The sequence below is a fragment of the Zeus faber genome, assembly GCF_960531495.2.
Source record: "Zeus faber genome assembly, chromosome: 8".
NCBI lineage: Eukaryota > Metazoa > Chordata > Actinopteri > Zeiformes > Zeidae > Zeus > Zeus faber.
Window position 1 is genome coordinate 31893086 of NC_137195.1, and position 26530 is coordinate 31919615.

The 26530-nt window shown below is 48.1% G+C and overlaps 1 protein-coding gene across 2 annotated transcripts in view; it reads right to left on the minus strand.

The window, feature by feature from the left end:
- The window catches only part of ptpn2a (protein tyrosine phosphatase non-receptor type 2a), a 37132-nt gene extending 25897 nt beyond the window's left edge, over positions 1–11235 (minus strand). For both annotated transcript variants that reach the window (XM_080006090.1, XM_080006089.1), the window contains exon 1: positions 11077–11235. In XM_080006090.1, the coding sequence (XP_079862216.1) occupies positions 11077–11133 (57 nt within the window). In that variant the 5' untranslated portion in view covers positions 11134–11235. The remainder of the gene's footprint in view (positions 1–11076) is intronic.
- Positions 11236–26530: the final 15295 nt, after the last annotated feature.

Consider the following 26530-nt stretch of genomic DNA (forward strand, 5'->3'; position numbering starts at 1 on the left):
CCATGGAAAGTGGTCAGTCAGAAACTGTATATACTTTGCCAAGGTCATTTTCACACCTTCAGGGACCCTTAAGATTCAAGAGGTTTATTAGTCACATACATATACATACTTTCATACATATATGCAGTGAAATGTAATGCAACGCACCCGGTGATGACACACAATATGTCCTAGGAAAATTTCTGATTCCTAAAACGTAATACAGTAAGTCGAATACTTAAATAAAAATATATAGAATAAAATGGAATAGTTAAGGGGAATAGGCTTATGTATATGGGATAGGCAATTATGTATATACAGATATGTGCATTAAAGTGGCATGTGAATAAAGTGAGGTAGTGTTTATGGGATAATACAGCACAGTATACAACAGTACGGCGCAGCAATACGGTATCACCGAACAACCCAGAACAGTATGCCGTACAATATGCTAGATACAGTACCGAAGGTAGTGGAGCCTATGTGTGTGGCTCAGTGAGGACCCCTGGTGAGGTCAGCATTGACAGTTCTTATGACTTGCGGGAAAAAACTCAGTCTCAGTCTCTCTGTTCTCACAGTGTGACTGCGGAGGCGCCTGCCTGACCGCAGCAGCTGGAACGGTCTGTTGTTGGGGTGATTAGGATCCTTCATGATCCTGCGGGCTCTGCTACTACACCTCCTGGTGTATAAGTCCTGCAGGGAGGGGAGGGTAGTTCCAGTGGTACATTCAGCTGAACGCACCACCCTCTGCAGGGTCCGCCTGTCCTGAGCAGTACAGCTCCCAAACCAGGCAGTGATGTTGCCTGTCAGGATGCTCTCCACTGCTCCAGAGTAGAAGGACTTGAGGATCCTCACAGAGACCCGGAATTTCCTCAGCTGCCTAAGGTGGTAAAGACGCTGCCTCGCCTTTCTCACCAGAGTGTCTGCGTGTACAGTCCATGTTGAGTCCTCTGTGATGTGGACTCCCAGATATTTGAAGCTGCTCACCCTGTCGACAGAAGTCCCATTAATCAACAAGGGCGCGTGCGCCCTCGATTGTGATCCTCGCCTAAAGTCCACAATCAGCTCCTTGGTTTTGCTGACGTTCAGGTGGAGGCTGTTGTCCTGGCACCAGAGTGACAGGTCAGCCACCTCCTCGCGGTAGGCCTTCTTATCGCAGTCGGTGATCAGGCCCACAACCACGGTGTGGTCAGCAAACTTGATGATGGTGTTGAGCTGGACCTGGCCACACAGTCATGTGTGTACAGGGAGTACAGTAGGGGGCTGAGGACGCAGCCCTGGGGGGATCCTGTGTTCAGGGTGAGGGAGCTTGACATGTGCTTCCCCACCCTGACCACCTGGGGGCCGGTTGAGGAAGTCCAGGATCCAGGCGCACAGCGGAGCATTCAGTCCGAGCTCCATCAGCTTGACAGCCAGTCTGGTGGGGACTATGGTGTTGAAAGCTGAACTATAATTGATGAACAGCATTCTCACATAGGCCCCCTTCTGGCCATCCAGATGCGTGAGCGTGGTGTGCAGTACCTGGGAGACCGCGTCATCCGTGGATCTGTTTTGCCAGTACGCGAACTGCAACGGGTCCAAGGTGCGGGGGAGGGAGGCGCAGATGTAATCCTTAATCGGCCTCTCGAAACACTTCATGACCACCGAGGTGAAGACCACCGGACGGTAGTCATTCAGGCAGGCAGGAGAGGTGATCTTCGGGACAGGAGCTAGCTGGTTAGCACAGGTCTTCAGTACTCGCCCAGATATGCCGTCTGGGCCCGCAGCTTTCCTGGTGTTCACCCGCATCAAAGCCCTCCTGACCTCGTGCACAGACACTGAGAGTGCGCGCTCATCCCCAGCGGTGTAACTCCAATTAGCAGGCGAGCTGGTGGTGTTGCTGCCAGACTCAAACCGCGCATAAAAGGAGTTCAGTTGGTTGGCTAGCTATGGAGGCGTCCACACTCGTGGCTGGGGAGGAGCTGCTCTTGTAATTTGTAATAGTCCGCAGCCCCTGCCACAAGCGTCTTGTGTCCCCCCGCTCCATCTGTAGCTCCACAGTCTCCCTGTACGTCCGTTTAGCGTCCTTCACCGCCCTCCGCAGATTGTAAGACGCCGCTTTGTAATTGTCCATATTACCAGATACAAGACCGTCGTTGTAAGCGGCCGTGCGCGCATTCAGAGCGCAGCGGATGGATTCATCAACCCATGGTTTCTGGTTTGGGAATATCCGAACTTTCACCGTGGGAACGATATTATCCGCTAGGGTAGTTACAAAACTTACTACAACCTCCGTAAACTTACTGACGTCACTTGAACTTGATTGGAACATGTCCCAGTATACGTGCCGGAGGACCCTGAAAACGCCACTTGGATGGTGTGTGGCAGGCAGAACTGCTACAGAGGCACCGGAACAGGGACTCCGGCACAGGGAAGGGACACAGAAGGGCTGTCCAAAGATGCCCTGGAGCCACCAGCGGGTCAACGGGCCGCCCCAGCACCAACCCTCTCCTGACTGGCTCAGCAGCACCTAGGGGTCCGGTGGAGGAGTGGAGGAGAAGCAGCTGCACCAACCACAATGGGTAACTGTCTACGACTAGCTCCTCCCCCCAGCGGCCACCGTCGGGACCATCCAGCAGCACAGCAGGTAGGCCACCCCTCCAAGCAGCCCCCACAGCAGCCAAGTCCAGCCACGCAGTCACCAGCCAGTGCAGCAGCCCAAGGCCCCACGCTCCGGAAGGGAGGAGGGGTCAGTCTGTTGTCGCACTGGGGGACCTGGTCTGGGGACCTGTAAATTTTCTTTGGACATTTGTTTGTATAAGGTATAGCATTCCTGGTTCAGAGTCCGGAGTTTTTATTATTTAAAAAGGTATCGGAACCCTGTGTCAGAGTCTGCCTTAAACATTTTTTTTTCCCCCATTTCTGTTCTCAGTTTGGCGTTGGGGGTATGCAGTGTGTCGTGTGGATGGGATGGTTTGAGCAGCCACACCTGACCAGAATCTAGGTAATTGGTCAGGGAGGCTGCATACCAGTTGCTCATTGGTTGGGCTTACGAGCAGCAGGTTAAAACCCCATCCACACACATCCTCAGGATAGGAGCCCTGTCATGACATGTTCCATCTGCTCCTGGCTAATTCCACCTAGCCTCCTCTCTACAATAAACTGATGTCTACAACCTATCATTGTCTGTCTCTGTGCCGGAGGGCCCTGAAAACACCACCTAGATGGCATGTGGCACGCAGAACTGATATAACCATCAATCCGGCAACCAAAATGGTTCTGCCTGTTGTTGGCACACCCCACAACTAGGCTTGTCAAAAACATTGATTTTCTTTTCTTAATAAATAGATTATGAATATTTGAAACGGTTTCATACTAATTTTCCACAGTATCGATACCAGCTGGGCTTTCTTGCTCTCTCTTCTCTCTGACACAAGTGCCCACATAGCCCCACCTCCTCTCACTCACTCACAGTGCTCCGAGAACTCAGTTCTCGTCACTCATCAAATTTTCTCCAGTTTGTTGTACACTGTTAGCTAATTAAAGATTGCAAGTGCAGAGCCTCCGCGCCTGGTCTTGGTTGAGAAGGAAAATTGCAGGAGTGCTGTTTGGTACCAAGTACTTTGCAATTAAGGCCAATGAAGAAGGAAAGGCAAAAGACACAAGCAAGCCCATATGCAAGGCGCTAACACAACCAACTTAGTTAAGCACCTGAAGGACCAACATGCCGACCTATATAAAAAATTTCGAGAGGTTGGTGACAGCTCCCCTTTCAACATCACTGAAGCATTAAACAAGATGACCCCATAAACTGTTATTGATAAGTGTGTTGTCCAGGGCTCCCTGACTAACGCCGTCCCGGAAACGATAGAAAATGTGTTTGGGATGAACCAAGATCGCTGGGACACTTCCAGGACAGAAGGGTAATTCGGGGATTGTATTATCATTATTTGCCTATCACTTAAAAAATTACGAACTGGATTGACTGTGCATCGTAGCGATTTTTTCCCCCAATACAGGGGCTGACTACAGCTGAGCGTCTCTTCTCTTGCTGTTAGAGGTTGCATTATGATGTGTTAAAGCTCTATTCAGTAAAAATGTGTATTGCACGAAAGTATATTATAATGGTACCATGGTGTGTTCAAATGTTATCTTGTAAAATGTAGTTTTTGGCAAGAAACTTGAGAAAATACAGTTGTTTGAAGGAGAAATTTGATGTTTTCATGGCAACATAAAACAGATAGAGAGGGAATTATGCCCTGTATAATTACCAACACTAGTTCTAAGCAGCTTATAATATATAATTAAAACTAATAATGCCAAGAATTTTTTTAATCAAAGCAAATATTTAAATAAAAATACAAAATGTATTTCCTAATCATTTCAATTGTGGGTTTTTATGCAAATAACCACTATAGATGACAATAAAATAAAAGGATAACATTTAGAACAACATTTTTATTATGGGACGGATTACATTAACTTCGGGACGGTTAAAATTGTTTTTCTGGACGGTGGTGAAAAAGTAATGGGTGTCACTCTCACTCACCTCTGCATATCTAAGAATAGTAATTGCTTTCATTAGATTTTTTTTTTTTTTACTCATTTGTTACTTGAAAATGCATAAAATTGCTCTGCTTTTCTTTTTACCTGCACTTTATTGCCTTTTGAATGTGTGACAATCTCAGAGGCTTTTGAACAAGGCCACTACATGAAGAATATTGTTTTCATTTCATGTAAAAAAGTCGTTATTATTGTTAATGTTTACTACAGTCATTCTGCTGTTCTCTGCTACGAGCCAAGAAAAGGAAAGTCGTACCTCGTTGTCATGTTATACCCTTGTTATATTTGTCTATTAATAAAAAAATATAAAAAATGATGCCCTTAATGTTGTCAATTTTCCCCTGTGGTATCGAAAATGGTATCAAATATCGATATTCAAGGTATTGTCTGGAAGTTAGAAATTCGAGTATCGTGACAACACTACCCACAACTCTGTCCAGGACACAGAAGTGTTTTTGCGTGCGCGTGAAGACAAAAAACAAACCACTCACAGCAGATCTCACATTCTTTGTTGATGGTTGCTGATCAGAGATTTCTGGTAATGACGCAGGGTTTGACGTCATACAGTTAAGTGACGATGGTGAAACCGTCGCGGATATCCAAACGACTTAAATAGCTCAGCCATGCTGTGCGCAGCTCACCGAGATTAAGGCGCTAACAGCAGCATTCGAGTTGGGGGCAGGCAGGCGCTTCAATGTATACACAGATTCAGCATATGCATATGGCGTATGTTATGTTTATGGCAATATATGGAAACAGAGGTTTCCACAGAGCTGACGGCACACCCATCATTCATGGGGATGACATCACTCAGCTGCTAGCGGCCATGCACCTCCCTACCGTGCTCGCCATCGTCAAATGCCCAACACACAAGAACACAGACACCACCATAGCCAAAGGTAAGAATGCCGCCAATGAGGAAGCCAGACGTGCAGCATCATTCACTTCAATATGACCCCTACTGGTAGCTGAGGACCTGGCACCCATCATGACTGCCTTCCCTCATACAGGCCTAGATTAGAGCTAGCTCTCTGGAAAAATCTGTGGAACACAAGAGGAACGATTCCGAACACATTAGACAGGCTCCAGAAAGGCTTGCGGGGGAGTAACATTTGTGCTACCCACATGACTATTACGATTTTCCAATAGGAATGCGCATTGAGATCATTGCGCAAGAAGAGGTTATAAGGTCAGGTGGTCACCGTTTAAAAGCCACAGTGGGCGCACATTACATCAGGAAAGCATTTTCGGCTCACAGCACACATTCCACCACCAGATGGACCTTTTAGAAATGTAACGATAGACGATGTGGACATGACCCAACGCATAGGGAGAATGAGATACATCCTGGTAGTAGACTGTCGTTTCAGCAGGTGAGTAGAGGCAGTGCCCAGAACAGGGACAAACTGCAGATCGGTGGCCAAGTTTTTGTGCAGGGAAGTGTTTCCACGATTTGGCATTCCGACAGCATAAGCTCAGACAACGGACCACATTTTGTGGGAGACATTTAGGACAGCGTTAAATGCTGGGAATCAAACAAACATTTGGAGATGTACATCATCCTCAGTCGCATGGTCCTTATGAAGTACCTCCACTTGAGCAACTGGAAAGGGAGCTGTAAAGCCACCTATCACTTCTAACACAAATACATAAAGCTGTGTTCCAACAGGTAAAAGGTGCCACAGACAACAGAGAAGCAGACATCCCAGAGGCCCTACAAGGAATACAACTGGTTGTACATTAAGGTGATGAAAAGAAAGTGGAACCAACCTAGGAGCAAAGGACCGTTCAAAGTCCATTTAGCAACCAGAACTGCCCTAAAAGTAGAAGGCAAGAAAGTCTGGTTCCCCCTAAATCACTGCTGCCACACAGAAGAACCAGAGAGAATATGCGCAGCTTACAGGAGAAGAGCGACCGCCTCTGCAAGAGAAGGGGCAGGTGAAACCACCCCGCAGGGACAGTCTGAACACGAAGGGGCGGGTGTGACCATCTCACAGGGACAGAAACACCAGAACGATGGGGAAGGTGACACTTCCCCACAGGGAGGGAGACGATCCAGGAAACTGGCTGCAAGGCAGAGAACAACGGGGCATGAGAGTAGAGACACCACAGGCAGCAGCCCAACAAGCAGCAGCTCAGGAAGTAGTGAGACCACTAACAGTAGTGAAGCCACTAGCCCAACAGCAAGTCAGAGTAGGCAAACAACCTGTCCCGAGAAGGGAGGTTCAACAATATGAGGGCGTAATACACCATCCTCGGGGAAGGGCCAAAGGAATTATACCAGGGGGGCAAAGTCTGACACTTGCGGCAGCCATAATAATACTGACACTTGAGTTGGTTCCAACCATCGGTAACATAACAAAGGCACAGCCAGCTGACTGGACTTTAAAAAGGTAGGAGTGATGCAGAAGAGTCACAGGCTGATTACACCCACCAGACAGGATTACAGTGTAAAAGGGGGCACACAGACAAAGCGTCAGGTAGGACCAGGTAAACAAAGAACATCCCAGTGGAGGTCCAATATGTTTGTTTAATGGCTGGTGTTTTCAGCTAAACAACTAAGTTGTGAGACCTGCGTGGTCTGCTACAACGCTAGAAAACTTCCTCAGGTTAGGCCAATACCAGGATGTAAAATAGGAGATTGCCCAACCTAGATAAGTGATTTGCCAAGTGTGCCATGCACATGGCAGGAGGGGTAACAACCACATGATGGCGCGGCGACCAAAAGGTCTGCCCGGCCAGACTAAACAAAACGCTGACAGGGCAGGATTTTTTTTTTTCCCCCCACCACCGGTTATAAGAATCCCGTATCATGTGGTCTTTCCATTTTGTATAGTAAGGTGACAGAAGCAAATTAAGTAGTCGCACGTAACACCCCAGCCTTTAATGATACGAAGGTTTAGTACAATGTAATGAAATATGGTCCCCAAATAACTTCACCACAGCCTATATAAAACTGTGCTCCACCATAGAAAAGGCACAGATCAAATGCCAGCAGCTAGCACCAAATGGAGGCCATGTCGTGTCCAAGAAAAATAGGACAGCAATAAGTCAATACCAACTGCCTGATTCCTCTCATGCAACTCTTCCCCTGGGATACATGTTCTGGCTGTGCAAGGAAAACAAACAAGTTGTGTCCCAGCTCCAGCCCAACTGGAGGGGAATTTGCACCCCAGTTATGGTCACAAGACAATTAACAATAATAGTCCCTCCACCGGGGCAACCAAGTACAAGGCACAAAAGAAGTGCCATCATTCCATGGCTACTACATAGTCAGGTATACATTGCATTTAACCAAGAGCCTTATGGCATACCCAATGACAATCGGGTAATAGGCGAGGATTGGATAGTGTCCGGCAAATTGAAGGCTCGGTTCCCATGTACCGACAGGCAATAAATGCTCAGTATCTAGGTCGCTACAGCAGATGGGTTAATTACTTATGGTATAATCAACAGCGCTTTATAAACCACAGGTAACAGGCATTAGAGGGAGTGAGAGAACAACTGCATGCCGTTTCCCTTATGACCCTGCAAAACAGATTTGTTAAAGAAACCTTGGGAGACGAATGTTGCACAGTCATTCCCATGCATGCAGGCAAAGGAGGCATTGAAGCATTGAGAAAACTGAAACATCTGAGGGTAGAACATTTTCAACATTCCAAATTGAACACACAGGCCGCTGCTATACAGAAATCTTTACAAAACCCATCGTGGACACACTTGTGCCTTACATCTTGTTTGTGAAATAAAGGTTTTAAATATAACTGTCTCATAGTGTTTTATGAAAATTAAAGTGGTTGAGGTTTGAAATGATCACAAAATAGTCAATTGAAATGTAATGGACAATAATATTGATTAATTGCTTATTATTTAATTTGAATGTATTCTATTCATATTGAAAATGTTATACAGTATATATTTATTCATATTTATATCTTCATAAAAGTATATTTATAATTGAATTTCATGTAATTGAAATTGTGTTAAAATAACTGAGTTGCGTTGATAGTAAAGTGGAGTAAAGTGATAGTTTAATTTACTTTATTAAATCAAACTTCATTAACTGTATTAAATCACATTCTGTTAACTATGTATCAAAATAAATTACTTGTGTTGATTGAACATAAATAGTTTGTGTTGATTCAACACAATAGTCTAAGTTGCTACCAAAACAAAATGTGTGCAACCAATCCACAATTCAATTGATTAAATCCAATTATCTTTTTCAGTGTAGGCAACAAATTAAAATAAATAGATCTAAAATAAAGACAGGCACGGGAGCCAGGAGCGGGCCGCGCGGTGCACCGCTGTATCGGGACACACACGCAGGCACGTGTGGGGGGGCTGACCTTGATGCCGTCAGGTAGCCATGGCATCGAGGTAGCGGATATCAGAACGCATCGGGGCACCTGTGATCTGCACTTCACTCCCTTACTGAACCGAAACTATAAAGAACCGTGTTGTGTTTAAAAACTGTGTTTTATACAAGTTATGAAATAGACAAAAATAAATACATCTAAAATAAAAACACAGTAAAATCTCCCCGGGAACGCACGCACAGCGGAGAGAAAAAAAAAAACTCCACTCTAATATTCTGAGTTAGGTTTACGTTTTGCCTCAATTGCAAAGTATTTCCAAATAGCACTCCTGCTGTTTTCTTTCAAAACCGGTCGCGGAGGCACTGCACTTGCCATCTTTAATGAGCCAACACCACAACGAGTAGAGACAGCGAGCGAGTAAGAGGGGGCGGGGCTATGTGGGTACCACAGCGGTGTGTGTGTGACTCGCTGTCGGAGAGAAGAGAGAGCGAGAAAATCTGTATATCAATAAATAGTGCGGAAATTCCTATTGAAACAGTCTCAAATATTCAGAATCGATATGTATAGGAAAACCAATATTTAAAACACTCGTCTGCAGACTTATTTTTCAGCCTGCCTCGTGAGCACAGGCACCGGTCCGATGCCAATTATCTCAAAGTGGCGATTAATCGGTCGACCACTACTTTAAACTATAGCCAAAAAAAAGAAAAACCACAGCCGAAAACACGTCAACTGAACATGTCGGGAGTACCAACGTTCTGGGTGTCACTCAGAAAGAAAAACAACAACAAAAACAGTTGCACAAATGGGTAAAGGCCAGTCAACGTCGGCTAAACAGGTCCTGCAAGCTCTGGTCCCGTCACACCTCATTACTGCCTGGCTCTAGGGTCAAGAGCAACAAATACAGAAACTCGAAAATGTGGCAGCTCGATGTGCTATTCAATTGCACATACAATGCAAATATTGATGACACTTCTCTCAACTGGCTCCCAGTTAAAGAGACATTTCTTACTGCACAATTCCAGGAAGAAGCCAACAGAAGTCAACAGCTCTGACACGCTCGGTTGTCTGCCCCTCATCACAGAACTAATTCCATGAAATCAACTAATTTATAGAGCCATCGAAGCATGGCAATATCTCTGTGTATTACACTAATAACAAGCAACAAATAAAAAAAATGCAGATATAAGGTAGAATTTGGATTTATGTAGACAAAGAGAGACTTTATTCACCCCCAATGGAAAATGACAATGTCCCAGCAGCTCACATCACAATTAGCAAAATAATAATCAAGCCTTTATTTAACCAGGTGAATCTCTTTGAGATTAAAGCCAAGAAAGTAGCAAAAATAACATACATCAAGGTAACAGATAACACAAAAATGAAAATAAGCACTGATTAACCAGCGTACAGGTTAAAGTTAACCTCCGGTTAGAGCATAAAAGAACTACTACAAAATCAAAATGTGTCATGTGAACAACGTTAAAGTTTTAATCACAAAATTAACTTAACGGTTGCACAGCACCTTGAATGACGCAAGGAGGATTTGTTTCCCATCTGGGTTAGTTCCAAGCAGCGTTGTCAGATGTACCATAATTATCGTATTTGTACGATAATTTAGCCTTTTGTACGGCGAATAATTATTAAAAAACCCTGAATGTACAATAATTTCGACATGTCATAGTTTCAGGTTTTTTTCCCTTTATTATAGTGAAAAGTTAAGGAGCTGATTTGGAACCATCCTGATTATTCATCTCACGTAATGTATTAGTTAGTCCCAACTAAAACATTAGTCCTACTTGTACTGTACGATTATTTTGTTTTTGGCATCTGGCAACACTGGTTCCAAGTAATACCTTATGAATACAAGGATTCTGATTTTAGGTCGGTGTCGTATTGGCTCGCACTAAAAGCTAAAGCTAGCAGAGAAGCCCCTGTGAAAGCTGCCGTTGCACGTTGTAGCTCAGCAGCTAAGGAAGTCCGGGAAGCCCGAGCGTGATCCGCTAGTGTCTCACCGGACTCCCGAAGTTTGGACGAACATTATGTGGCAAGGCAGCGTGTAACTCGCAGCCAGAACTCAGTAGTTTAAGGTTGTTTGCGTTCTCTAAGGCTATGATATTAAAGACAGCCTCACAAAAAAACAGCTTTTCAACGCAAAGTATCAGCTCAAGCTAAGCTAACTAGTTAGCGGCGGATCGCCATAAAAACACAGGAGAGGCCCCGTGTTGCGACTTACGTTGTAAAGGTTTTTCCATCCCCCCGACGCGTCTATGTCCTCGAATTCCTGATCCATTCTTCCGTGCCAAACAAAACGCTCCCCGGAATAACCATCCAACGCCCGTAAGGTCGTTCAGGGTCAGGGCAGTTCCTACTTATATACCACAGCCTAGATGGCAGCGGCCCATCTCACTCACTGTCTATATGACCCAAAGGGGATGCGGGCATGAGTAACAGCGCCACAGTGTTGGGGACTGGGTTGCCAGATATGGGATAACCTCCCAGTAATTATTGTAGTTGGTGACCATCATCGGGTTTGCTTCGCGATATTATACGCCCTAGCCCCCCACACACACACTATGGAGATAGATTTGTCTCAATATAACTTGCATGAACAGATCGACAATCCGTATGTTAATGTGTATCTGTGAATACGCTCCACAAATACAAATAACATTTTGTAAACTCACACACATATTTTGCAAATTTTAAGCTTATCTTCAAATACACAACGGAATTCCACAAATAAAAATACATGTCTGTGAATACATTAAATACATTAACAGATAAGTGAAAATCATTTGTGAATATCTTCCTGACATTTACAACTTTCGAACGGGTATTTGTGAATCCACTTTTTATTTGTGAATCGAAAAGGCGTTTGTGGATCTCAATTCTACTGAATTTGCATTTTACACACATGGTTCTATGTCAGGAGGCCCTTCGTCCTCTTTTCCAATTCAGCAGCGACTGAATAGGTTAATCGCTCATCGAAGCAGAGTCAAGCAGGACTCTACACGCTTCCTCTGTGTCTTGATGGGAGCTGTCGGTCCGACCACTCCGGATGGACTTCCATAGCCCCCTCACCTCCACTGCGGGGGGGCCTGGGTATTCACACACCGCCGCCATTCTCCACTTCTCATAGGCGCAGGCCACATGCGAGGGCCGTGTAGCGGCACTGTCGTGGTTACCCAGAGGCCCCACGGCAACCGCCAGAACAAGCGTTACAGCCATAGCTGCCGTCTCGCGTCCACAGCGCCCTGTGCGTACAATAGAGCAAGTAGCCCCAGACCCTGCAAAACACACGGAGACTCTCCTCGGGTCTACAGTTTTATAATAAGCGTACATTAAAGCAAGTGGCTTCGCACTCCCTCCCATACAGAAGGAGCGCCAAGCTCTTTTTTAATGAAGGGGATAAAGGTTTATCACCTCCTACCTCTCTGCCACGACAGACTCACTCTGAGAATGTGCGGTATGAGGCAAGACAATGCAAATTTATTTATATAGCACATTTCAGCAAGTCAAGTCAAAGAGCTTTACATAATACATCAAAAGCATTAAGACAAAGTGCAGAAGAAACACATCATAAAAGGACATAGAATGCTTACATTATAAAAAGCACCACTTTCTTCCGGCCGCACAGCTCAGCGAGCCTTTCTGTTCCCAATTATTTAATAAAAACTCATGCCATGTTGGTGCCCTAGTGCCAGAAAGACTCTGTCTCCCTCCCTAAACGTGCCTGAACAGGGACCCAGGAGGGGAAGGGCGCCAGATGAAAGGCGCCCCAGAGCCGAACTGCTGGCTGCAGAACAGACTTGCTGAGCTGGAGGACGAGCATGACTTCCTCGGCTAACAGCTGGAGCTGTCAGGTCGTCACCATACCCATTTGTCCGTTTCTACCTGCGCAACGTTTCCACACGGTCCCTTTCCCAGTCAGTGCTTGGGGTTGTGGCTGAGCGGACTTGAGTAATATTTTCTTTCATAAGCCACTCAGATTTCTGACAGGTTGCGTGCATTTAGCGGCTAATACTCTGTGGATACAGTCTGTGTAGTGTAGTTTAGAGGTGCTCCCCATTGGCCATTCAGTGGGGTAAAATGCAATGACAGGGTCGTTGTGTGCATAGATTACGTTCACTGTCAACTTTGGCTGATTCAGCCTGCACCCTGAACATTAGGCACTTGGGGCTTGTTGGAGTCCAGCGGGGAGAAGAGTATTGGGGGTCTCCGCCCCTAGTATACCAATAGGAGCATAGCCCTTAAGGGGCAGAGCTTGCTGACATTGAATGAGAATTAGTGTAGTTTTATAACTACAGTTCTATGAAGGAGGCTGTTATGATAATTTTCCATGAGGCTTGAGTGGTTGGAACTGATGAGGATCTGGAAGCAGACAGCCAGCTGGAGAACATAGCTGGAGACCAGGATGTGTTCAAGCAATGTCTCGAGATTCTTTAATCGCATTGGGTTATTATACATAATATAGAAGGAGGTTGAACAAAGAAGTGGGTGTTTCATAAAGACTAGACTGGTATCGTCCAGTCTAATGAGATAGTGAACTTGACCTTGTATACGGTGGAAAAATACTGGCTGGAGTCTAAGTCACTTCACACATTTGAAATGGAATAAAACAGACAGAGTACAATACCAACACCTGAAAAAACATTCAAATGATGAACAAGTTATAGAAATGCAGAAATATAAAAATAATAAAAATAGAAAAAAAGAAAAAATAGAAGAGATATAAAACACCAAATAGAGTACCACATAATATTGCATAATATAATTTCTTCCCCAAAAAGGAATAGAGCGGCCAGCATTGCCTAAGGACGAGAAGGTTGAATGAAGAAGATAGTCACCCAGTCACTGTACACAAGCATGTTAAGAGAGCTAAAAATATTATGTTGACATCCAAGGCCATAAGAATTGTGTTCAATAGTAAAAGGGTGAGCAGGAAATAGTTCAGTTTCCCAGTAAATACGCTGAGTAGAGAGTACACAGACGGAGTACGGGTGATGTTGAGAACGTGGGACATTAATGGTGGGCTAATTATAAGGCAAAGATGGTGTTAAACCATAAGGGAGAAATTTACAGACAGCCATTGTGTATAACAGTCAGTTGGTAGTCATCATCATCGTGGGTCGTCGTCGTCAGTGCCATTATTAGGGATGTGGTCAAGTGAACCCAAACGCAGGACACACATGGTTTTAAGAGTTTGTTCAAGGGTTTACTGTGTAGACAGACAGGGAATCAGGAACAGGCAACAGAAGGGGAACCAGGAACCGACAGGGAATCGGGGCCCAGGAGCCGGCAGGGAATTGGGAATCAGGAACCAGGAGCAGAGGAGCTGGTGGAGGATCAGGAACTGAGAGTTCGGGGCACAAACCCAGGGAAACACGCAGGAACATCAACGCTGACACATGCGACGATCCGACACTGACCGAGCAAATGGGACCAGGTTAAATACAAAAGGAGTGACGAGGAAGGTGAAGACAGGTAGTGAGATTACTAACTGGGGACAGGTGTGCAGTGACAGGGATGTGATGCCAGACAGACAGAAGGAGCTAGAGAGGGCTAGAGGGAGACAGAGACAGACAAACAGGGAATCAAGGCAGGGCAGGATCCTGACAGTAACCCCCCCCCATCTTAACATAACACAATTCTAAATACGAGTAAGACCGGAATAAGGAGTTGTACCAGCATAGCACCCCATGGGCCTAACCTGTCAGTAAGGCATTTATTAAATTTGAATCCTGCCAAAACAGAGGGACCAATTTATCCGGGATCAAAGTAACGCATGCATCTCCTCCGTGTGGCACGGTGGCGCAGTGCATTGCACTGCTGCCTCACAGCAAGAAGGTCCTGGGTTCGATTCCCGCCTGGGGCGCTGTTGGCACCGTGCTCCGGCGGGTTATCTTCCAAAACAGGAGCCTTTCTGTGTGGAGTTTGCATGTTCTCCCCGTGTTCACATGGGGTTTCCTCCACCTCACGTCAGTAAGGACCCCCACCAAAAACATGCACCCATCATCGTCTGACCAGCGATGGACACTTATCACCTGGTCCCCGGGCGCGTCCACGTATGCTGCCCACTGCTCCTGGCTGTGCCCCCGGAGGAAGGACAAGCCAGGATGGGTCAAAAGCAGAGGAGCCATTTCACCGGCCACCATCAAGCATGTGCGTGTGTGTGTGTGCAAGCATGTGTTGTGGAGTGTCGTGTGACAATTAAAGACTGTTTCCTGTTTCCTGTTAGATTTCAAGTAATGCACAAGCCATCAGTCTTGGCTAGCAGATAGTCAGGGACCATTTCATGTTTTAATAGGGTTAGTCTATGAGATTTGTCATTGGCAGCTAGGAGATGGAAACCCTTAAAGGTTTTGTTGGCGGACGCAGAGAGCATGTTGTCAATATGATCAGCTAGGAATGTTAGGCCCACGGCCTCCCAGCGCCACTAGAGGCCGCCCTTGCCCCATCTGCAGCTTCCTACTCAAGCCCAATTGCACACACCTGGGATCAATTACCTGCACAGTATTTAGCCCCAGCTTCCTAGCCATCTTTTGCCAGACCGTCAACTAGTTTTCCCCGAGTTGTATCGCTATTGGCTCCCTTCCTAGTTCCTGTCTTGTTGTCTCGCCTTCCCCTTACCTGCTTGTCTCCTCTCGTCGACCCAGTCTGTCTCCCAAGTCCCGCCAGCCCGGTTTACCTGCCCGTCTCCGCTCGTCGACCAAGGCTCTCAGTCCACCTCCATCCAGCCTGGTTCCCCGTCTCTCCACCCGGATCCTGGACCCCATCTCCTGGTCATCATCATCCCTGCCCTGCCCTGCTCCATCCCCTGAATGACATCACGATCAAGTACCCCTTTCCCCTGATGGATTCAGTCTTCCTCCCCATCCAGGGTGCCACCCACTTTTCCAAGCTCGACCTCCGCGACAATTACCACCTGGTCCGCATCCGCGAAGGGGACGAGTGGAAGACTGCATTCAACACCCCGCTCGGACACTTTGAATACCTCGTTATGCCCTTTGGGCTGTCAAATGCCCCAGCGGTCTTCCAGGCCCTAATTAACCATGTCCTCCGGGACATGCTCAACTCCTTTGTCTTTGTTTACCTCGACAACATCTTGATTTTTTCCAAATCCCTCTCCGACCACGAAAAGCATTTACGCCTGGTGCTGCAGCGCCTCCTGGAAAACCGTCTGTTTGTTAAGGCAGAGAAGTGTGTCTTCTATGTTCCATCCATTTCCTTCCTAGGGTTCATCATTGGCCGAGGGAGGCTGGAGATGGACCCCAAGAAGGTGGCCGCCGTGGTGGGGTGGCCAACCCCAGCCAATAGGAAGCAGCTCCAACGGTTCCTCGGGTTTGCAAACTTCTACCGGCGCTTCATCTGTAACTTCAGTCGCATCGCTGCTCCCCTCTCAGCCCCTACCTCCACTGCAGTGGCCTTCAAATGGACCCCTGTGGCCGGGGCCGCGTTCCTAGACCTCATGACCCGCTTTTCTTCGGCCCCAGTCCTGGCCCAGCCCGACGCCAACCTGTAGTTCGTGGTAGAGGTGGACACTTCAGACACGGGGGTAGGAGCAGTACTTTCTCAGCGCTCCCCAACCGATGGTAAGCTCCACCCCTGTGCCTTTCTGTCCCGCAGGCTCACACCACCTGAGCGCAACTATGACGTGGCTAACCGGGAACTACTGGCTGTCAAACTAGCCCTGGAGGAATGGCGCCACTGGCTTGAGGGAGCAATCCACCCCTTCGTCGTCTGGACCGATCAAAAGAACTTGGCCTATATCCGGACGGCGAAGCGGCTCAACTCCCGGCAGGCCAGGTGGGTGTTGTTTTTTGGCCGGTTTAACTTCCCAATCCTACCGCCCAGGAACCAAGAACACCAAACCTGACGCCCTGTCCCGTGTGTTCGCGCCAGAGGAGAAGACAGAGGATCCTGAACCCATCCTTCCACCCCTGTGCCTTGCCGCCACACACCTGGGAGTTCGAGTCCCTCGTCACCCAAGCGCAGGAGCACCAGCCCGACCCAGGTACCGGACCGCCTGTTCGTCCCTGACTCTGCACGCTCCCAGGTTCTGCAGTGGGCCCATGCCTCCCGCCTCAGCTGCCACCCCGGGATCACCCGCACCCTGGCCGTCGTCCGCCAGCACTTCTGGTGGCCGTCCCTGCTCCCTGACACCCGGTCCTTCGTCTCGGCCTGCCCCACCTGCGCCTGGTCCAAGACCTCCACCCGACCCTGCTCCGGCCTCCTCCGCCCATTACCCATCCCGACTCGTCCTTGGTCCCACATCGCCCTGGACTTCGTCACCGGTCTTCCACTATCCCGGGGCAACACTACCATCCTCACGGTGGTGGACTGCTTTTCTAAGGCGGCCCACTTCCTCCCCCTGCCCAAGCTACCATCGGCGAGGGAGACCGCAGACCTGCTGGTGGCAGAGGTGTTCCGCCGCCATGGCATTCCGGCAGACGTGGTGTCAGAGGACCCCAGTTCACCTCCAAGGTCTGGCGCGCCTTCTGCTCGGCCCTGGGGGCACAGGTCAGTCTCTCCTCCGGTTTCCACCCCCAGACCAACGGCCAGACGGAGCGGGCGAACCAGGAGGTGGAGGCCATGCTCCGCTGCCTGACAACCACCAGCCCCACCTCCTGGAGCGACCAGCTGCCATGGGCCGAGTACGCCCACAACACCCTGGTGAACGCCTCCTCCGGCCTGTCGTCCTTCCAATGCTCTCTGGGCTACCAACCCCCGCTGTTCCCTGCCCAGGAGGCTGAGATCGCCGTACCCTCCGTCCAGGCGTGGAGGAGGGTAGGGCCCGCTCTGCCCTACTCCGGGCCTCTGCCAGGTCCCAGCGGCAGGCGAACCGGCACCGTGAGTCCGCACCTACATACGTCCGCCAAGGGGCGTCCGTAGAGGGGGGGGGGGGGTACTGTTAGGCCCACAGCCTCCCAGCGCCACTAGAGGCCGCCCTTGCCCCATCTGCAGCTTCCTACTCAAGCCCAATTGCACACACCTGGGATCAATTACTTGCACAGTATTTAGCCCCAGCTTCCTAGCCATTCTTTGCCAGATCGTCAACTAGCTTTCCCCGAGTTGTTTCGCTATTGGCTCCCTACCAAGTTCCAATTCCTAGTTCCTAGTTTGTCTTGTTGTCTCGCCTTCCCCTTACCTGCTTGTCTCCTCTCGTCGACCCAGTCTGTCTCTCCAAGTCCAGCCAGCCCGGTTTACCTGCCTGTCTCCGCTCGTTGACCAAGGCTCTCAGTCCACCTCCATCCAGCCTGGTTCCCCGTCTCTCCACCCAGATCCTGGACCCCATCTCCTGGTCATCATCCCTGCCCTGCTCCATCCCCACCCGACCGGGTCCCCCCGGCCGGCTCCACCGTCCCGGTTAATAAACATCCTTTGCCTGCCTCCAGTCTCCCTGTGTCGTGCGTTTGGGTTCCTCCCAGTTCTGGTCGTGACAAGGAAAGCCCCACCATACCATGGGAACAAGCCTATACCCCTTTTCTCACCTAAAGAGATTCACCAGTGGGAAGACCCAAGATTTTCAAACTGAGCCAGTTCGCAGGACTTGACATGATTGTGTGATAGGGAGGGGTAATGTGAGGATGATATGGTGAGCATGCCATTGTAGCCAGGTAACAGCATCCTGTCCATCCATGTGTCGAAATGGCTACACAAGTTGGTCCTACGCCAGGGTAGACCATATAGGAACGACCAATCATTTCGGACTAGTATGTGCAGAGTCGGTGTCATCATGTGTTGGGTCAGTTCCCAGAGTGTTCAGACCACCCTTCGTTGCATGCAAGCAGTTGGAAAGCGGCGTACCTGTGTTACCTTGGAGGTAAATGGAGTGCCGTTGTCAATGTTAATATAAGTTGGTATTCCGAATCGAGAAATTTATTTTGCTAGTATTTTCACGACTGTTTGAGCATTTTCCTTCAAACATGGCCTTCACATATTTGGATAATTGATCTACAATTACAAGCATGTATTGTCGAGACCCTATTTTAGGCATGTAAGTAAAGTCTATCTGTAATGATTGAAAGGGGACCATGGGGCAGCGGTAGAGCATGGTGCTGGGCGTTTCGAAGACCAATGTTAGTATACCCACATTCAAGACATGATGATTGGATTATTTTTACTCTGCGCGAGGTGCCATTTACACAAAAGCAAGTTTTTAAGCCTTGTATAACCCCTCTTTGCCGAAAAAAGGGTGAGCAGGGAAACTCAGCTGCTGCCCTCTTAGCTACTGCGTCAGCTAAGTCATTCCGAGTCTGACACTGATCTCCTAATGTGCTATGTCCTTTTACCTTTACCACGGCCAATTGGGACAGGAGCGAGATCGCTGCAAGTTTATCAGACACCAATGTAGAGTGTGAGATAGGTTTACCGTCTGACACGAAACCTCTCTTGCCATAATTTGCTAAAATCATGCACTATAACCAAAAGCATATCGAGAGTCAGTGGATACAGTCAACCTTTGTCCTTTTAACAATATGCACGCATGCGTTAATGCAACTAGTTTGGCAGCCTATGCTGATGCATAATATAAGGAATATGCCTCATGAATAGTGTTGGGCAGTTCATACACACTGAAGCCAGTTAAATTGACTCCATCGCACGGTTTGGAATATGATCTTTCCACATAAATGTGTTTGCCATCCGGCAAGGGGGTGGACTGTAAGTCTGAGTGAGCAGATGGACACTGTGCAATCTTATTTAAACATTCATGGGATTCAGTCATCTTGTCATATACAGTATGTAAAGGAGCTGAGCTGTCATTGGTTGCGATGTTAGGTTGAGTAAGATGGTAGTAACATGATGTGTTGTGTGTAATTGTAATGGGTGTGATAACACCACCTTTTAAGCATTCTCGACCATCAATGCACACACCGCTACAGCCCTTAAACATGAGGGCATGCCCTGGACTACCGTAGGCAATGTTTTTGATAGATAAGCCACAGGACTATAACCAGTCCCATGAGCCTGCGCTTGAACTCCCGCAACTGAGGCACCATATTCAGACTGGCTCGGTCCAGGTAACATGGTCAGGCGTGTCCTTTAGGCATGAGGAGTGTAGCACCTTGTCATGGCGGGAACAATCAGGAATCCATTGTCAGCAATAGTTAATCATTCCCAAGAAGCCCATCATAGCCTTCTTGATAATCAGAGTTTAAACCGATTCCATCAGCACCACTCTGTCCTTTGATAGCTGCCGCTGGCCTTTGGACACTACAAAGCCTAAATATGTGACTTTTGGATTGCACCATTGCAATTTAGCCATTGAAGCTTAATGTCCACAGGAAGCAAGGTGTTGAAGCAACATGAGCGATGCCTCTTCACACAGTTCATGACTCTCAGCAGAGAGCAGAAGATTGTCCACATACTGTGTGAATGTGGAGAGCGGCAAAAGCTGCAGGGGAATCGATGTAGCTCTGTGGCAGCTATATCGCTTATACTGTTTGCCTTTCGTTCTTTCTTTCTTTTATTTATTTTTTAACCTGTGCTGTCAACATGCTGGGCATACAACACAGAGCATTTGTATGCCATTGCATTCAGGACAGAGTTAGTCTGCAAGTGGAGTTCAAGTTCTCAACCTGCAATGCAACTCTTTATTAATTCTTAAATCATCAAGAACTGCTGCAATAACTCTGTTCTGTGGATGACCTGTAGAATGACAAGACCACAGTTTTTGGTTATGGAGAGCCACCACCAACCTCCCTCTTTGGAGAACTATTTATCATGTTTGGGTCTATAAACAACTGATCACTTCTCCAAGAGGTGGAGAATCACCACGTGGAGACAAATAAACATAGAAACAAACAACATTTACACAAAAACACTGGATGACTTCATGTATTGAAAAACAGTGCACACATACAACCAACCCCTGGGTGCAGGCACAAGTCGCAGCCGCCGGCAGAGAACCCGGGCCATGGGCGCAAGGCACAGACCGCAGGCCCAGATCCCGGCCCCACGGCGACAGACCGACACCCAGCCCGAGCCGCCCGCCCCACAGGCGAGCCGGTAGGACCCCTGTACCCACCCCTGCCCTGCACAAGGGGGAGGCCCGCCCCACCGCGGCCAACCAGACACCCCGCCCGGCGTAAGTGCCAAGTGCCCATATACGTAGCAGCATGTGCCCAGCGCGGGGCACCTCGATGTTACACCCCGCCCCCGGCGATGGCGGCAGGCCGCCAGGTATACAGGCGGCCTGTATACCTAGCGGTATACAGGCCGCCTGTATACACCACCCCCAGCACCCGGGGCGCCTGCCGACAAAAGGCCAACAGCCGCCCCCCACACCCCAACCCACACCCACAACGGCAAGCAGTCCCCCCAGGGGCCCCGGAAGGCACCCGGCTGCGCTCTACGCAACCCCGCCAGTCGCAGTACATCCCAAGCTACCAGACACAAGCCGTCAGTAGTCCAGCCAGGCCGGGGCCCACCCGACCACCCCCCCCGCCAACCACGCGCCCACACCAACCCGCCAGCAACCGCCCACCCCGGAAAAACCCCAGTGCTCTATGTGTACTGTTGGTAATTGCAGTTAAAATTTCGGGGTTGGGGGTGCGAGTCCTTCAGGCAAGTCGAACCCGAATCACTCGCACCCCTCCTGTCCCACAGACCCTGGTCCGATGGAGTGTTGTTCAGAGTAGGATTGGTGCGCTCCAGGCCCCATCAGCCCCCTGGTCAGCCCCCAGCCCCCAAGCATGTAGACTACAGAACAGAGGGCGGCAGACGACACCCCCACCCACAGCCCAACCCCCCAGCGACGAGCGCCCGGCGCACCGAGAGCATCTGAGGGCGGGTACCGGTGTGATGACAGGAGACCACCCCTCACGAAGGAGACCACATGGTGAGCCCCGCGCCTAGCACAGCTAGCCAGGTTCAGGACTCTGGTTGACAAGACCAGATGGACCTGCCGACCTGCTGACCAATGAATCAACATAGTTTTGGGATATTGCCAATAGTTTTTCCATTGAGATGTAATCTATTAATAACTGCAACCATTGGGATGTGGTGAGATTATCTCTCTTTTTCCAATGTAGTAATATTGTTTTCTTGGCGATTGTTAAGGCGATCAAAATGGGTTGGTGGTGTTTCAGTGGTGGGTCGACTGAGGAGCAGTCACGAGAAGACAAAAACGGGGAGACTGGAATGCTGCGACCCAGAACGGTTGATAGCTTCTTGGTGATGTTGGTCCAGAATCCTAGGATAGGTGGGCAAAGGCAGAAGGCATGCAAGTTTTTGTGTTCCATGATATGAGCTCTGTGCAGAATCTAATATTGGATGAGTTGCATTTCGGAGTTGCGGGTCATAGAAAAGGTGTTGTTGCAAATAAGCTTCCACAGGTTGATATCAGTGGGAACAGCAAGGTCTCTTTCCCATTTCATTGTAGGTAAAGATAAGGTGTCGTCTGTTTTTAATAAGAGTTTCTGGAAAAGTGATTTTTCAAGTGACCGATATGAGTGAGATGTTGTTCATCAATGTGGTTGTAGGATGTTGTTCGTCAATTTGATTTTAACTTTTAGAGACTGCTGTAATTGTAGGAATTGGAGGAAGCCGTGGCCACCAATATTATATGTTTGGGTTAAGGTTAGGAAGGAGTAATTCCTTGTCTTTTCCAAGACCTATAGATTATTGGTCTGTTTTTAACCAAGAAATCTGGGGTGTGCCAGATTGGCATGGATTTGTTTGGAGATAGAGTGTGACCACTGAGTTTGAGGAATTTTCACCAGGCCAACAGAGTTGTTGCGATAAATGGGTTTTTAATACAATTATGTTTCCTTATACGTAGATTCAGTAAGGAATGGGAGATCGGATAATGATAACTCCTGACATTCAGATTGTTCAATGTCTTGCCATCCATGGGCCAATTGTTGCTCTGGTTGTAACCATTTAATTATAAATTGAAGATGGTTTGCTCGATAGTAGTATCTAAAGTTTGGGGCTGCTAGGCCTCCACAGTCTTTGTTTTTCTGTAGTGTTGCTAGTTTAATTCTCGGTTGCTTGTATTTTCAATAAAAATTTGTTGGCTATTGAGTCTAGAGTATTAAACCAATGTACTGTTGGTTGCACTGGGGTCCTTGAAAATATATTGTTTATTTTTGGAAGTATATTCATTTTCACTGCTGCTATCCTACCAATTAGTGAGATGGGTAGGTTGTTCCATCGAATCTGGATTTGAGCAATGGAGTGAAGGGTAAACAAATCTGATAGATTGGAGGAGATATCACTACCAAGGTATCTAATATTGCCCGTTGTGATGGTCAAGTGAAGTTTCTGGGTTGCAGCACTACAGTCCCCCCCACTGAGTGGTAAGACTGTGCTTTTAGTCCAATTTATTTATTATATAGATAGCTGAGAATTTAGATATAATATTGAACACCTCCGGTAGGAATTCAAGATTCAAGATTCAAGAGGTTTATTCGTCACATACATATACATACTTTCATACATATATGCAGTGAAATGTAATGCAACGCACCCGGTGATAACACACAATATGAAAAATTTATTTCTCAAAGACCAACTAATTGACTCCTAAATTGTAATACAATAAGTCGAATACTTATACAATAAAAATAAAAATACATAGAATAAAATAAAATTATATTAAATAAAATGGAATAGATAGAGGGAATATGCTTATGTATATGAATAGGCAATTATGTATATACAGATATGTGCATTAAAGTGGCATGTGAATGAAGTGAGGTGGTGTTTGCGATAATACAGCACAGTATACAACAGTACGGCGCCGCAATATGGCATCATGAACAACCCTGAACAGTGACACAGTATGCGGTACAGTATGCTACATAATAGTACAGTAAGGTAGTGGAGCCTATGTGTGTGGCTCAGTGAGGACCCCTGGTGAGGTCAGCGTTGACAGTTCTGATGGCTTGAGGGAAGAAACTCCGTCTCAGTCTCTCTGTTCTCGCTGCGTGACTGCGGAGGCGCTTGCCTGACCGCAGCAGCTGGAACAGTCCGTTGTTGGGGTGATGAGGATCCTTCATGATCCTGCGGGCTCTGCTACTACACCTCCTGGTGTATAACTCCTGCAAGGGGGGGAGGGTAGTTCCAGTGGTACGATCAGCTGAACGCACCAGTCTCTGCAGGGCCCACCTGTCCTGAGCAGTACAGCTCCCAAACCAGGCAGTGGTGTTGCCTGTCAGGATGCTCTCCACTGCTCCAGAGTAGAAGGACTTAAGGATCCTCACCGAGACCCGGAATTTCATCAGCTGCCTGAGGTGGTAAAGACGCTTCCTCATCTTTCTCACCAGAGTGTCTGTATGTACAGTCCATGTTAAGTCCTCTGTGATGTGGACTCCCAGGTATTTGAAGCTGCTCACCCTGTCAACAGAAGTCCTTTTAATCACCAAGGGCGCGTGCGTCCTCGATTGTGATCCTTGCCTAAAGTCCACAATCAGCTGCTTGGTTTTGCTGACGTTCAGGTGGAGGCTGTTGTCCTGGCACCAGAGTGACAGGTCAGCCACCTCCTCGCGGTAGGCCTTCTCATCGCAGTCAGTGATCAGGCCCATGACCACGGTGTCATCAGCAAACTTGATGATGGTGTTGGAGCTGGACCTGGCCACACAGTCATGTGTGTACAAGGAGTACAGTAGGCGGCTGAGGACACAGCCCTGGGGGGATCCTGTGTTCAGGGTGAGGGAGCTTGACATGTGCTTCCCCACCCTGACCACCTGGGGGCGGGTCCAAGGTGCGGGGGAGGGAGGTGCAGATATAATCCTTAATCAGCCTCTCGAAACACTTCATGACCACCGAGGTGAGGGCCACTGGACGGTAGTCATTCAGGTGGGCAGGAGAGGTGATCTTCGGGACAGGAATGACGGTGGACCTCTTGAAGCAGGACGGGACCACTGATTCAGCCAGGGAGATGTTGAATATTGTGGTGAACACCGGAGCTAGCTGGTTAGCACAGGTCTTCAGTACTCGCCCAGAGATGCCATCTGGGCCCGCAGCTTTCCTGGTGTTCACACGCATCAGAGCCCTCCTGACCTCGTGCACGGACACTGAGAGTGAGCGCTCATCCCAGCGGTGTAACTCCAATTAGCCGGCGAGCTAGCGGTGCTGTTGCCAGACTCGAACCGCGCATAAAAGGAGTTCAGTTGGTTGGCTAGGGAGGCGTCCACACTCGTGGCTGGGGAGGAGCTGCTGTTGTAATTCGTAATAGTCTGCAGCCCCTGCCACAAGCGTCTTGCTCCACGGTGTCCCTTGTACGTCTGTTAAGCGTCTTTCACCGCCCTCCGCAGATTGTACGACGCCACTTTGTAATTGTCCATATTTCCGGATACAAGACCGTCGTTGTAAGCGGCCGTGCGAGCGTTCAGAGCGCAGCGGATGGATTTATCAACCCACGGTTTCTGGTTTGGAAATCTCCGAACTTTCACCGTGGGAACGATGCTGTCTGCTAGTGTAGTTACAAAACTTACTACAACCTCCGTAAACTCGCTGACGTCACTTGAACTTAATTGGAACATGTCCCAGTCATTCCTGCCTGTGGGCATCAATCTCTACAACGCCTCCCTCAGAGAGTCAGACACCCCCTCTCTGTAACCTGACCTCAAAACACGGACTTCCACTTCTGCACCTTCTTCTTTTTGCACATTTATACTGTACATTTTACACTTTACCATCTATATAGATATGTTCATATATATATTTATATATAAATATGTTTCTTAATAATTATTATATGTTGTATGTAAATATGTTGTATGTAGATTTGGAGTTGTAACAAAAGTAATTTCCCCCTGGGATTATTAAAGTATTTCTGATTCTGATTCTGATTCTTATTCAGTCTACGTCAGTCAGAGCGTCCTGAAGCGCAGCCTCCGATTGGGTCCGTCCACCGCTTCACTTCCCTCGTTTCCACCAGTTCTCGCGCGATCAGAGGCCTGTAAACAGGAACCAGCGAGATCGTGGCGTGATCTGATTTCCCAAAAGCAGGGAGCGAAACCGTCTTGTATCTGTTCTTGTAGGGTGTGTAACAATGGTCCAAAGTTGGTTGGTTAATGTGTTGGTGGAAATTAGGCAGAACTTTTTTAAGGTTGGCCCTGTTAAAGCCCCCAGTCACCACCACAGCCGCGTCGGGATGTCTGTTCTGAAATCCGCACAACACATCGTACAGGACCGACAGAGCTGCGTCGGTGTCCGCTTGCGGTGGAATATAAACGGCTGTAATGATGAATGTGCTAAATTCCCGGGGGAGATAAAATGGACGGCATAGTATGGTCACCCGTCCAGGTTGGGCGAGCAGGAGTGGGAGAGGAATTTGGTGTTGTTGGCGTTACACCAGCGGTTGTTTACCATTAGGCAGACACCTCCACCTTTGGATTTACCCGACTCCCCCGTTCTGTCGCCGCGGAATACGGAGAAGGACTCGGCTGGACGTATGGCTTTGTCCGGCACCAGTGGGTTCAACCATGTCTCCGTCAGACAGAGGACGCAACAGTTCCTCGTGTCTCACTGGAATTTAATCCTCGCTCGAAGTTCATCCAGCTTGTTCTCCAGGGACTGGACGTTGGCAAGAAGGATGCTTGGCAGAGGTGGACGGTAAGGTTGCGTCCTCATTGGGTTCGGTATGTACAACAGGATATCGTCTGCATACACGCTGATTTTGTGAACAGAGTTTCCTGTTTGTATGCCTACAATATTACTGTTTTGACGGATAGCCG